Below are 11,468 nucleotides of genomic sequence, written 5' to 3' on the forward strand. Positions count from 1 at the left end.
TTTCCAGCCCACCGGATCACCTGAAAGCTGAACTAATTTATGTAGGCTAAAGTCAGCAAACGCCAAGCCGAGAAGTTCGTGACGGATCGAATTTACTGTAAGTTCGCTCATCTCTACTCATTATGTCTTACCTTCAGATATCTTGCACATCTCAGTGAATACCTTCAACTCTACTTTCTGAACCACCAGCTCAGATCGAGTGGTTTATTGCAGTAGAACTTCATTCTGCATGTGGTCACCATGTATTTCATCTTTGCATCACTTGGAACAAGCTTACATTTACAACTCAGCATTAACCATGGATTCTCTGATATTTTATCATGGCTCTTGAATTCTTATCCTCATAAATTCAAAACAATTTAATCATAATCTGAGAGTAGCAAAGCTACCAAAGGAGGGGGACAAAAACAGTCTATATATTTAGATTTTTGCCTATTGGTGTGCTTACTCCAGATGCTTCACAGTGTGCCTACTGACGGAACCCCACCTACTGTGCTGCCCTCTCCCTGCTATCTACTGGCCACTTGAAACGTTGGGATGATTGTCCCTTCTTGTACCTAACAGGTTTCACTCCTTTGTTATTGAATGCATGTCTTTCGCCTGACTGTTACGTTTATTGCATTTCTTGCCTTTCTTGCATTTTTTGCATTCTTCACATTTTTTGCTGGCTTAATTGCCTGGCCTCGGTCAGTTATTGTTAGTACTTACCTGTTTGTACTGTGATTCTTTTTGAAACTTTTGAATAAACCTTTACTGTTTAATTAAAAAAAAATAAAACAGGAAAAACAGATTTAGGTCTGAAAGACAAAAAAAAAAAAACAACATGACAACTTGCTGGTAAAAATACCAGCAGTATGTCACAAAAGTTACCATCAGTTCAAATACAAAAGATACATATCGGTACTAAAGTACCAACAGTACAGCACAAATGTTACTAGGGGTACAAGCACAAAAGTTACCAGGGGTACAAGCACAAAAGTTACCAGAGGTACAAGCACAAAAGTTACCAGAGGTACAAAAATCACATATTTTAACTCCCTTGACCGTATCCACTGAGTAGATCAAAAACTCAAAAATAAAAATAAGAAATCAAGGCAAAAAGAACATTTTACTTGTTCTCTCACAACTTCTCCTGATTTGCTAAACTGTGGACATAGATTTAAGCAGCAGCAGTCAGTCACCTGCGACTAAAACTCCTCTGTGAAATTGAGACCACACAGCAGGGAGATTCCATGTCACAAAGGGCTCCTCCTAGAGGGTCGATAAAAGCCATCTCTCAGGCTCCCACAAAACTGCCCGAAGGACACAGATAAGCTACAGATTCATAAAGAAATCAGCAGACTTACCGTGTTCTTGTGGAGCTAATCAGGCTCTTAGTTTTGGACAGTTCTGGGTCGGCCCAACAGACCTGGCTCTTCCCTCGAGTGTGGTCCAGGGATCAGATCCCACTTCTGAAACCTAATGCCAAGTTTGGCTTCTGGTTAGGCTATAAAATGTGAGTGACTGCCCCTGTACACTGCTGAGTGTCGACACAAGAAATGAACACCAGACAAAATGTTCGTATATATATCCTTCTCAGCATACTGGCTGTCCCAGGAGTTCTGTTTATTATACGGAAGTACATTGTGTTTTACAGTTGACAAAAAGGGGAGGTTAGTTATCACATCAAAATCATCATGTTATATTTTGATTGGTTATTTGAGTATTGCATCTGTATATATTAGCATTTTAAACATTCATTTGTTTCTTAACTATAGGAAACTTATGTTACCACTTCCCTATTCTACCAGAAAATTTCGGATGCATCCGTCCTTCTGCACAGTCTATATTTCTTCAGATGTTTTGTCTCTAACTTCCAATTTCTTCTTTATCTTGCGTCTTTTGACCTCGTCCCAAGGTCTTCATCTTAGTTACAAGCAAATAGCAAGCTGATATACAGGTTAAAGGTTACAAATATCTTTCCGCAGCATTAGCAATGGCATATAAGTATTAATATATTGATCAACAATCAATATCATTATAATCAATTTCAACAGTATCACTATTAGCATTAAGGTCAACTGGCTGTATTGGGAGGATTTTTTCCACAGATTTTTCCACAGATTACTTCTGAATACTGAACATCACCGCTAGAGGACAGTTTGCAATAAGTTTATTGTCATAGTACCTTTATAGCAAGTAGGGAATGCCAGTAGATAACACATTAAGTTGGCAGTAGCATTGTTTGTTTCTATAAAATGTAATTCTTTTTTTATTATTCTAATGAAATGCTGTGTTGCATATACTTTTTAGGAATGGATTACTCTGGGAACATCACACCACACAGTACTCATACCATGTCTGAGACAGAAGAAAACTATGGGATAAGTCATGGCTACAAGCTAAACTCAGAGGTGACAATATTGTTAGAAAATTCTACAGTAGAGACTCAGTCTAAACCAGGACACAATGGAAGCAGATATCAGAGGTAGGATGAATTCGTAGTACAGTTTTATATGTTATTGTCTTTTATGTATAAAGTAATCTGTTCCCCAAAGAGGTCTCAATTCCCAGCAAAATGGTGTCCACAGTCTGTTAGGGGAGTTTAATCTTTAGCATCAGATATCAAACATACATTTCTGGGCACCTTTTCCTTTTGTAATACTTACATTTTTACTGTGTAAAAAGTGCTGCTTCATGAATGTAATCCTCTTTCTTTACTCATCTTTAATATCAGCAGAAGCAGTTCACTGCTTAGACCAGGGCTGCATTTGTGGTATAACCTCTTCCTTGATGTTATCCTGATGCTGTTTTTATTTTCTTTTTGCTCACATGATACATTGAAAGCCTAGTGCATCAATAACACTGCCCCACATGCCATATGTAATACTTTCCCCAGCACATTGCCAGCTTGTTCAATCCAGTGGACCTTAGTACTAGTATCTAGTACCTAGTACCATGGCATGGCATTGCGAAAAGAAGGAGGCCTTGTGAGTAGGGAATTTCCTGTTATTGGCCAGAGAAGTAGGGGAAAGGCAAAATGTCCAGCTTTAATCACATTGAAATGAAGAGTGAAAATTAGCTGTGTGGCAAGGGCTCAAAAACAGCGGTGACATCACCTAGTCACTACAGAGTTTAATGTAATAATACCATGCAGATTTTTTAAATTCTTTTGAAACATTGAGTATAGTTTAACTTTGTTGTTATTGTATTATGTTTATAGCCATTTTCTGTGATAGCATGATAAACATGATACTTACATATTCACCTGAATCTTATTCCATATTTATTTTTAAACAGCCAGAACCCAAAGAATTTGATCCTCATTTTGTTCCCAGTGCTGGCGATTAGCTGTGTCATTGGTTTTGCAACACTGATTTATGTTGTAAAAAATGTTCGTAAAAAAAGAGAAGGTAAGAACTAGTGATCTGAGTTTTCTCTGATGCCAAGGGATAAGGTGGTTTATTACAACCATGCATCGGCTGTTTACCTGGAAACAACTGCCAACTGACAGCCACCCATGATGTATAAGGTTTCCATTTAGTTTTTTTTTCTGGCAGTTTTTGGTAAACTGCCACTGGAGAGGTCAGAAGTGGATCAATATGGTGGATAAGTGTAAGTCCTTCCTTTATATGTCCTATTCCTTTTGAATACACTTCTGGCTTTGGCTCAAAAACTGCAGTGGCAGCTATCCAAAAACTGCCAGAAAAAAAAACAAGTGTAAACTTAGCCTAAGGGTGTCACAAGTAAATGGCTTCAAGCCTCTATGTAAGCATGTGTCTGTATTATTTCTTAGGCTGTATTACCATATACAGGTTAAAGTATTAATCCGAAACCATGCCCCCATGTGTTTAGATAGGACCACACTATGTTGCCAATAATAATAACAACATATATGGTTTTGGACACGTGTTCACTAGCATGTGGGAACAAAACCTTAACATGTAAGAATAAATCTCTGTCATAACATCCCCTGAATAATGTCTGCATTGTAGCTCAAATATAGTACTAAAACATAGGGTAGATTTTTTATGTATTTATATTAATTTTAAAAAATGCTTTAAATATATTTAGTTCAACCATATTTAGATTTAAATCCGGTCCAGGGGTAAAAAACATGAGGTCTGCATGAGGAACGAATCAGGGGCGTAACTACCACAGTAGCAGCTGCTCCAGGGCCTCTGCTCCCGGGGGGGGGGGGGGGGGGGGGGCGGTTTCCGGGGCTTCCAAGTCTCCGGTTCTGAAACTGAAGAGCCAGGGGAAGCTCTATTCACATAGGGAATCCCTGTAAAAGCCATGCTGCTTGAGGATACTGAAAGCATATATTATATCACCGATATAGGAGCCCCTACAGTTAACTGCAGGTAAAGGGTGCATGTGTAGTATTATACACCTATAATTACAAAAATGCACCACCACTGAATATGGACAAAATTAATGTACTTTCTTTATTAAATTATACAAAACAAGCTTGCTAAAAAACACATTAAAAATACAATAAGAACAGCACCAGATACATACAAAGTATAGGTATGAGGGCCCAACCCATAGGAGTAAAGCCAGAGCAAAGCCGTATAAGAATACAAAGAATGGTACAAATAAATTACTGAGAATGACTGAGAATGCTTATGGTCAAAGGTCCTGCTCTGATCCTCTGCTCTGGCCTCTTTTAGTCAGACCTGACCTGGCCAGAACAGAATGCTGCAGGAAGTGCTAATTGTGCCACCAGTATCTTAGGAGTACCGGGTGGGTAGGCAGGGAACAGAGTGTTTCTTTGCTCAGGGCTGCTTTTGGTTATTCATTTGTGTCAGTGTCTTAAATACACTAATACAAATGAATGTGAGGAGAGTGGATCCTGGTAGTCCGGATGATTTCCTGATCTTGACCGCAGTCCACCAGTGAGTATATGCATACACATATGTATGGTGAGACCTCCATGGACCCTTACTGTCAGAATTGTTCTCTAATATTCAGTGTTTATAATGTTGATATTGTTAATGTATGGGTATTTATATGCTAAAGGATGTAATTTATTAAATGGGCCCCTTTTCTGTTTCCCAATTTCATGGCAGGTCACTGGTCATGGGGGGGTGGGGGGGTTTTAAATGGGTTGGGGGTAACATTATCTAAAATACCTTCTGTCACAGATAAGTGCGTAAACAGATACATGTGTAAATATGATACTTGTGTATGTGTGATGAGAGTTTATTAAGATATTGATTACTGGTTTAAGTTTTGCTGTGGTTTTTGCAAAGATTGTGGCTAAACCATGATAAAACCACGAGTCAAATACAATACTGTAGGTGCATTAACTCTAACCATTTTAGAAGAGGGAAATATACATTATCTGTCTGGCTAGGGGCTTTTATTAGGGTCTGTTCACTTCACACTTTTACTGTGGGATTGTTTAGTATACCAAGAAAGCTAGCTGAAAGTGTCCATTGGCTCCCATTGGCAGGCAGAGGCAAAACGATTGTCCTATAAGCCTCCATCTGGCCACTATACATACTATAAATAGCTACAAAAAAGTATGAAATAGCATAGTGGACTACAATTCTCTGTTGGCATCTTAAAAAAGAAATACCCACATGTTTATTGGATACGATAATGGTCTATGGTCTAATAGTCACTGGTCTCCATTAAATGTATAGGTTGGTTAGCTCTAGTAACATCACTGACTATATATAAATAGTTTTCAGTAGAGCTTCTTCACACCTCTTGCTATGTTGGATTAAGTGTTCTGCTGATGACACACAGTTACAGAAATGCTCCTCTAGCTGATCAGCAGCAGATCTCCTTGGAAAGGGGCTGTATTTGGGGACTTTGTAATGTGTAGCACAGCAGGTTTACACCATATTCAACTCCTGTTCCTGGCTCTCTCTTGTAGCATCCCTTGCTTTTATGGCTTGACCTTACAGTTACACAGCCAGGATCCTTGCCAGAAGACTCACAACATACCCCATTGTTTGCCTCTGGAATGGCTCATTAAAGGAGGACCCCGAGACAAATAAAAATGTATCCCCTATCCTAAGATCTCCCCCACCACAGCTCTCCTAAATGGAGCATGTCAACCACCACACGAAGCGATGGCTAACATGCCCCCTCCATGCAGCTCTATCAAAGAGCCAGAGCTCTGCTTTTGGGAATCCCCGCCTCTCCCATAGAGCTGCACGGAGGGTGTGTGTCAGACATAGCTTCGTGCAGTGGTTGTCACGCTCCATTCAGGAAGAGAGCTGAGGCCCCATGTGAGATTGCCGGGAGGGTGGAGGGGTTGGTGAATTTGGGGGTTTCTGTCCCACAATTCTTCTTTAATGCAATGGGAACATAAAGTATTTAAGTATTGTATAGTGGTAATATTTGAGCTTTAAATATTAGCAGCATTGTTCAGTTACTGTATAGTGACACATTTTTGGTCTAATCTGTATTTCTGTGTAATGGGACTGGAGTCATTCAAACATTTGCTGTGGGCCAAGCTCTGGTTTCAATTAAACAAATGCTTCAATGCACCAATATTATACCATAGAGAATGCTGTACCATTGAATGTCACAGTTGTAGCTATTCCACTAGTAAACGCTCTTTCTGTTTCATTATACAGCAACGGACAATTCTGTCCATCACCAGGAAAATTTATTCATGAGAGATAGAGAACCAGCAAAGGAGGAAATATCTGAGGAGAGTGAGATATTAACTCATGAGCTGGCAAAGTATAATAATGTCTTTAAAGAAACAGGTAAGTATGTGTAGCAAATGAGCTACAGGTCATTTTGGTTTCCCCTTTGTTTCTTTTAAAGTACTTAAATGTATGGAAGGTGTTAATTAGTCTACTCCTTACATGCACTCAGGGCTGGCAACCCGGGCAAGCCAAGGGGGCTCCCTAAACAGCTATAGGACCATGGGCACTTTACTGCCCTATAGCTGTCAATGGTGCACAGCGCCCATAGATGGCACATGTACATTTACGTTCCATCTGAAAGGACCTTCCTGATGATGTCATTACAGGTCCTTTCAAATACAGTGTAAAAAGAGTAGGAGGAGGTAATAGCATGGGGGAAGGGGACTGTGAGGGTAGTGGGAAGACTTGTGTACAGGAAGAGCCATAGGGATCAGTATATGGGAGAAGAGGACCTTAACGAGCAGAACATGGGGGCAAAGGGAGCAGTATATGGGATAAGGGGGTGATAGGGAGCAGTATATGTGGGGGCGAGAGCATAAGGAGCAGTGTATAGGGGGCATAGGGAGTAGTTAATGTGAGATAGGAGGACAAGGGTAGCAGTGTGTGGAGGAGTCTTTTGGTCTGACCTAAGGTCTATATCTCAAAATTAAAAGTCATCATCTATTCTATTCAGGGGATAGGTGGTAAGTATCTGATCTGTGGTGTACAACCACAGGTACCCCCACCGATCATGAGAACATTGATCTCTTGTTCCCCAGATGTACAGTATAGAGCATCAGCACACATGATCACCCGCTGCTCCATACTTTCTCTATAGAACTTATGAACATTCTTGAGCACCAAACTCATCAATGTATGGAGATACCATAGAGAATGAATGGAGCTGTGGAAGACATCAGTGGCGGACTTCATTGATCAGATGCTCACATTTTCCCCTACCTTATGCATAGGTGATGACTTTTAATCTTTAACAAAAACTAGAAATAAACTAAAAAAACAGGAAAAATGTAAGGATGGTTTACACTTAACTTTCTTATGGGAGTTTTTTATTCAGCTTTTGAGCCAAAGCCAGGCATATATTAAAAGGAATGTGCAATGGCATTGTTTGTGAAACCACACTTAAAGGGTTACTCCACCCCTGGACATCTTAAGTTGTCTAATCATGGGGAGTCCGGCTGCTGGGACCCCCCACAATCTCCAGGCGGCCCCTCCCGTTGTTTTGAAAATTTTTGTTCAGAACGCTGGGTTTGGGCAGCTGTGGTTGTGAAATCACGTCACACCCCCTCCATTCATGTTTATGGGACGGGGCGTGACCCCCCCCCCCGATCAGACAACTTATTCCCTATTCCTTTGGATAGGGGATAAGATTTTTAGGGGTGGAGTATCCCTTTAAGGTATGTTCACATGCTATGTTACACTACCATTTACATGTATGGGTCTGTGGACAGTCTGCAAAAGGGGCAGATTTGCAGACTGCCAGTGGACATGTTGAAATCAATGGTAGCGTGAATCGCAGTCATCTGCTGCTAGTTACGACCGTGTGAATGTACTTAGCGCTTTTTTATTTGCTCTTTTTTTATTTTTATTTTTTTTATTAGCATTTTTAACCCCTTAAAGGAGTAGTCCAGTGATGACTCAGTGGTGAGCAACTTATCCCCTATCCTAAGGATAGGGGATAAGTTGCAGATCGCGGGGGGTCCGACCGCTGGGGCCCCCTGCGATCTCCTGTACGGAGCCCCGAAAGCCCGCGGGAAGGGGGCGTGTCGACCTCCGCATGAGGCAGCAGCCGACACGCCCCCTCAATACAACACTATGGCAGAGCCAAAGCACTGCCTTCGGCAATCTCCGGCTCTGCCATTGAGATGTATTGAGGGGGCGTGTCGGCCGCCGCTTCGTGCGGGAGTCGACACCCGCTATCTGGGCGGAGAGCCGGGGCCCCGTACAGAGAGATCGCAGGGGGCCCCAGCGGTCGGACCCCCCACGATCTCAAACTTATCCCCTATCCTTAGGATAGGGGATAAGTTTTTCACCACTGGACTACCCCTTTAAGAGCTATACCACATATATTTTTCAGCTTAAGTGAACTTGTCGTTAACAAAAACTTTTTATAAAATGTAGATAATACTAATATATATATATATATATATATATATATATATATATATATATATATAAATATATATATATATATATTTGCAATATACATTGATTTAAAAATATATATATTTTTAAATTTTTTAAATGAAAAAATGCTGTCCCTACAGCTATTGCCTGTTTGTCTATGTGAGGAGTCCAAATACAGGAAGTTATGGCAGGACAAGCAGGGCTCTGCGCAGGATCCTCCTGACTTGTCGGTCATCCTGCTGTGGGAGCTGAGAGCGTGTCACAGAGCCTCAGTGCACACAGTCTTGCTTGTCCTCACTGTAAAGAGCCCTGCTCGTCCTCAGTGCACAGAACCCTGCTTGTCCTCAGTGCACAGAACCCTGCTTGTCCTCAGTGTACAGAACCCTGCTTGTCCTCACTGCATAGAGCCCTGCTTGTACTGAGTGCACAGAGCCCTGCTTGTCCTCAGTGCACACAGTCTTGCTTGTCCTCACTGTACAGAGCCCTGCTCGTCCTCAGTGTACAGAACCCTGCTTGTCCTCAGTGTACAGAACCCTGCTTGTCCTCAATGTACAGAACCCTGCATGTCCTCACTGCACAGAGCCCTGCCTGCCCTCAGGGCACAGAGCCCTGCTTATCCTCAGTGTGCAGAGCCCTGCTTGTCCCCAGTGCACAGAGCCCTGCTTGTCCTCAGTGTACAGAGCCCCGCTTGTCCTCAGTGTACAGAGCCCTGCTCGTCCTCAGTGCACAGAACCCTGCTTGTCCTCAGTGCACAGAACCCTGCTTGTCCTCAGTGTACAGAACCCTGCTTGTCCTCACTGCATAGAGCCCTGCTTGTACTGAGTGCACAGAGCCCTGCTTGTCCTCAGTGCACATAGTCTTGCTTGTCCTCACTGTACAGAGCCTTGCTCGTCCTCAGTGTACAGAACCCTGCTTGTCCTCAGTGTACAGAACCCTGCTTGTCCTCAATGTACAGAACCCTGCATGTACTCACTGCACAGAGCCCTGCTTGCCCTCAGGGCACAGAGCCCTGCTTATCCTCAGTGTGCAGAGCCCTGCTTGTCCCCAGTGCACAGAGCCCTGCTTGTCCTCAGTGTACAGTGCCCCGCTTGTCCTCAGTGTACAGAGCTCTGCTTGTCCTCAGTGTACAGAGCCCTGCTTGTCCTCAGTGCACAGAGCCCTGCTTGTCCACAGTGTACAGAGCCATGCTTGTCCTCAGTGCACAGAGCCCTGCTTGTCCTCAGTGTACAGAGCCCTGCTTGTCCTCAGTATACAGAGCCCTGCTTATCCTCAATGCACAGATCCCTGCTTGTCCACCCCCACTTCCTGTATTAGGTCTCCTCACAGGGACACACAGGCAATAGCTGTTACGACAAAAATATACACATTTTTTAACCAATGTATATTACAAATGTACATATAATGGTATTATCTACATTATATAAAACGTTTTTGTTAACCACAAATTTATTTTAATAGAGCTACATTTTTTTAAAAGAAAAACTGTATAATATGCTCAAAACTCCATGAAAAAATGCTGTGTATGAATCAAGTCTAAATGTAATTTCAAACATAGCCTCAAGCCAAAAAAAAAAAGAAAAAAAGAAAAAGGTATTCATTTGACAGTTGTGGATGAAAAACTGCAGTGTGTGATGGCAGCCTTACATCATATTTTACTGGGGGTTTTCCTATTGTGAAAGTGGTACTGCTTTCTATCGACATGTCTGAAGGTATTCTTTAGGAAAGGGATAAAAACGACAAAGAACATTTGTCATTTTTTTAGCCCTCTCCTTTTGAGATTTAATTTATGCTAGTAATTTTGAGATACAAGGAATAACTAATTATTTAAACATAATAATAATAATAATATACTTTTCATAACAATTCTTTCCTTTTTGTATTTTTACAGAAGTTTGAAGCTAAAACTCTAGGAACTGAAAAAAACAAGTTTCATTCTCTTTGCAGTGTCAATTTCACTATTCTTTGAATTTTTCTAACATAAAACCTATGTGAACAAATATAAAAAAAAAAAAATATATATATATATATATCCGGTATATATATATATATATATATATATATATATATATATATATGTGTATGTGTGTGTGTGTGTATTTATATAATTTGCCACAGTTGCAACATGTTATTTCTTGCTGTACAAATGCCTTTTTACTTTTTTTGTACCCTTTAAAATGAATGGCCTTCCATTAACTTTTAATGGATATAAATTATTTCTGGTATAGTGTTTAAGTAGATGTTTTTCCTATTTAATAAAAGAAGGTAAGATTTCCCTCTATATATGTGTTTATTTATGGCATTTTTATAACAGACACTGGGGAAGATTTATTAATATGAATTCAAATAGAGAAAACAGACATCGTCGCACATCCACAACATGCACAATGATCTAATGCTTCTCAGCAACATTAACCCCTTAAGGACCCGGGGTTTTTCAGATTTTTGCATTTTCGTTTTTTCCTCCTTACCTTTAAAAAATCATAACTCTTTCAATTTTGCACCTAAAAATCCATATGAAGTTAGTAATTTTTTTTCCAAAAATCTACGGCAAATGGAAAAAAAAATCATTGTGAGACAAAATAAATAATAAAAAAAAACAGCATTTTGTAAATTATGGGGGCTTCCGTTTCTACATAGTAAATTTTTCAGTAAAAATGACACCTTCTCTTTATTCTGTAGGTCCATATGATT

At 40.6% G+C, this 11,468-nt stretch overlaps 1 protein-coding gene across 2 annotated transcripts in view; it reads left to right on the top strand.

Annotated features, from left to right (window-relative positions):
- The window catches only part of LOC130356435 (polymeric immunoglobulin receptor-like), a 51,544-nt gene extending 40,522 nt beyond the window's left edge, over window positions 1-11,022 (top strand). For both annotated transcript variants that reach the window (XM_056557986.1, XM_056557987.1), the window contains 4 exons: window positions 2,293-2,467; window positions 3,280-3,392; window positions 6,576-6,710; window positions 10,666-11,022. In XM_056557986.1, the coding sequence (XP_056413961.1) occupies window positions 2,293-2,467; window positions 3,280-3,392; window positions 6,576-6,710; window positions 10,666-10,673 (431 nt within the window). In that variant the 3' untranslated portion in view covers window positions 10,674-11,022. The remainder of the gene's footprint in view (window positions 1-2,292; window positions 2,468-3,279; window positions 3,393-6,575; window positions 6,711-10,665) is intronic.
- Window positions 11,023-11,468: the final 446 nt, after the last annotated feature.

This window comes from Hyla sarda, chromosome 2 (assembly GCF_029499605.1).
Source record: "Hyla sarda isolate aHylSar1 chromosome 2, aHylSar1.hap1, whole genome shotgun sequence".
NCBI classification, from domain to species: domain Eukaryota; kingdom Metazoa; phylum Chordata; class Amphibia; order Anura; family Hylidae; genus Hyla; species Hyla sarda.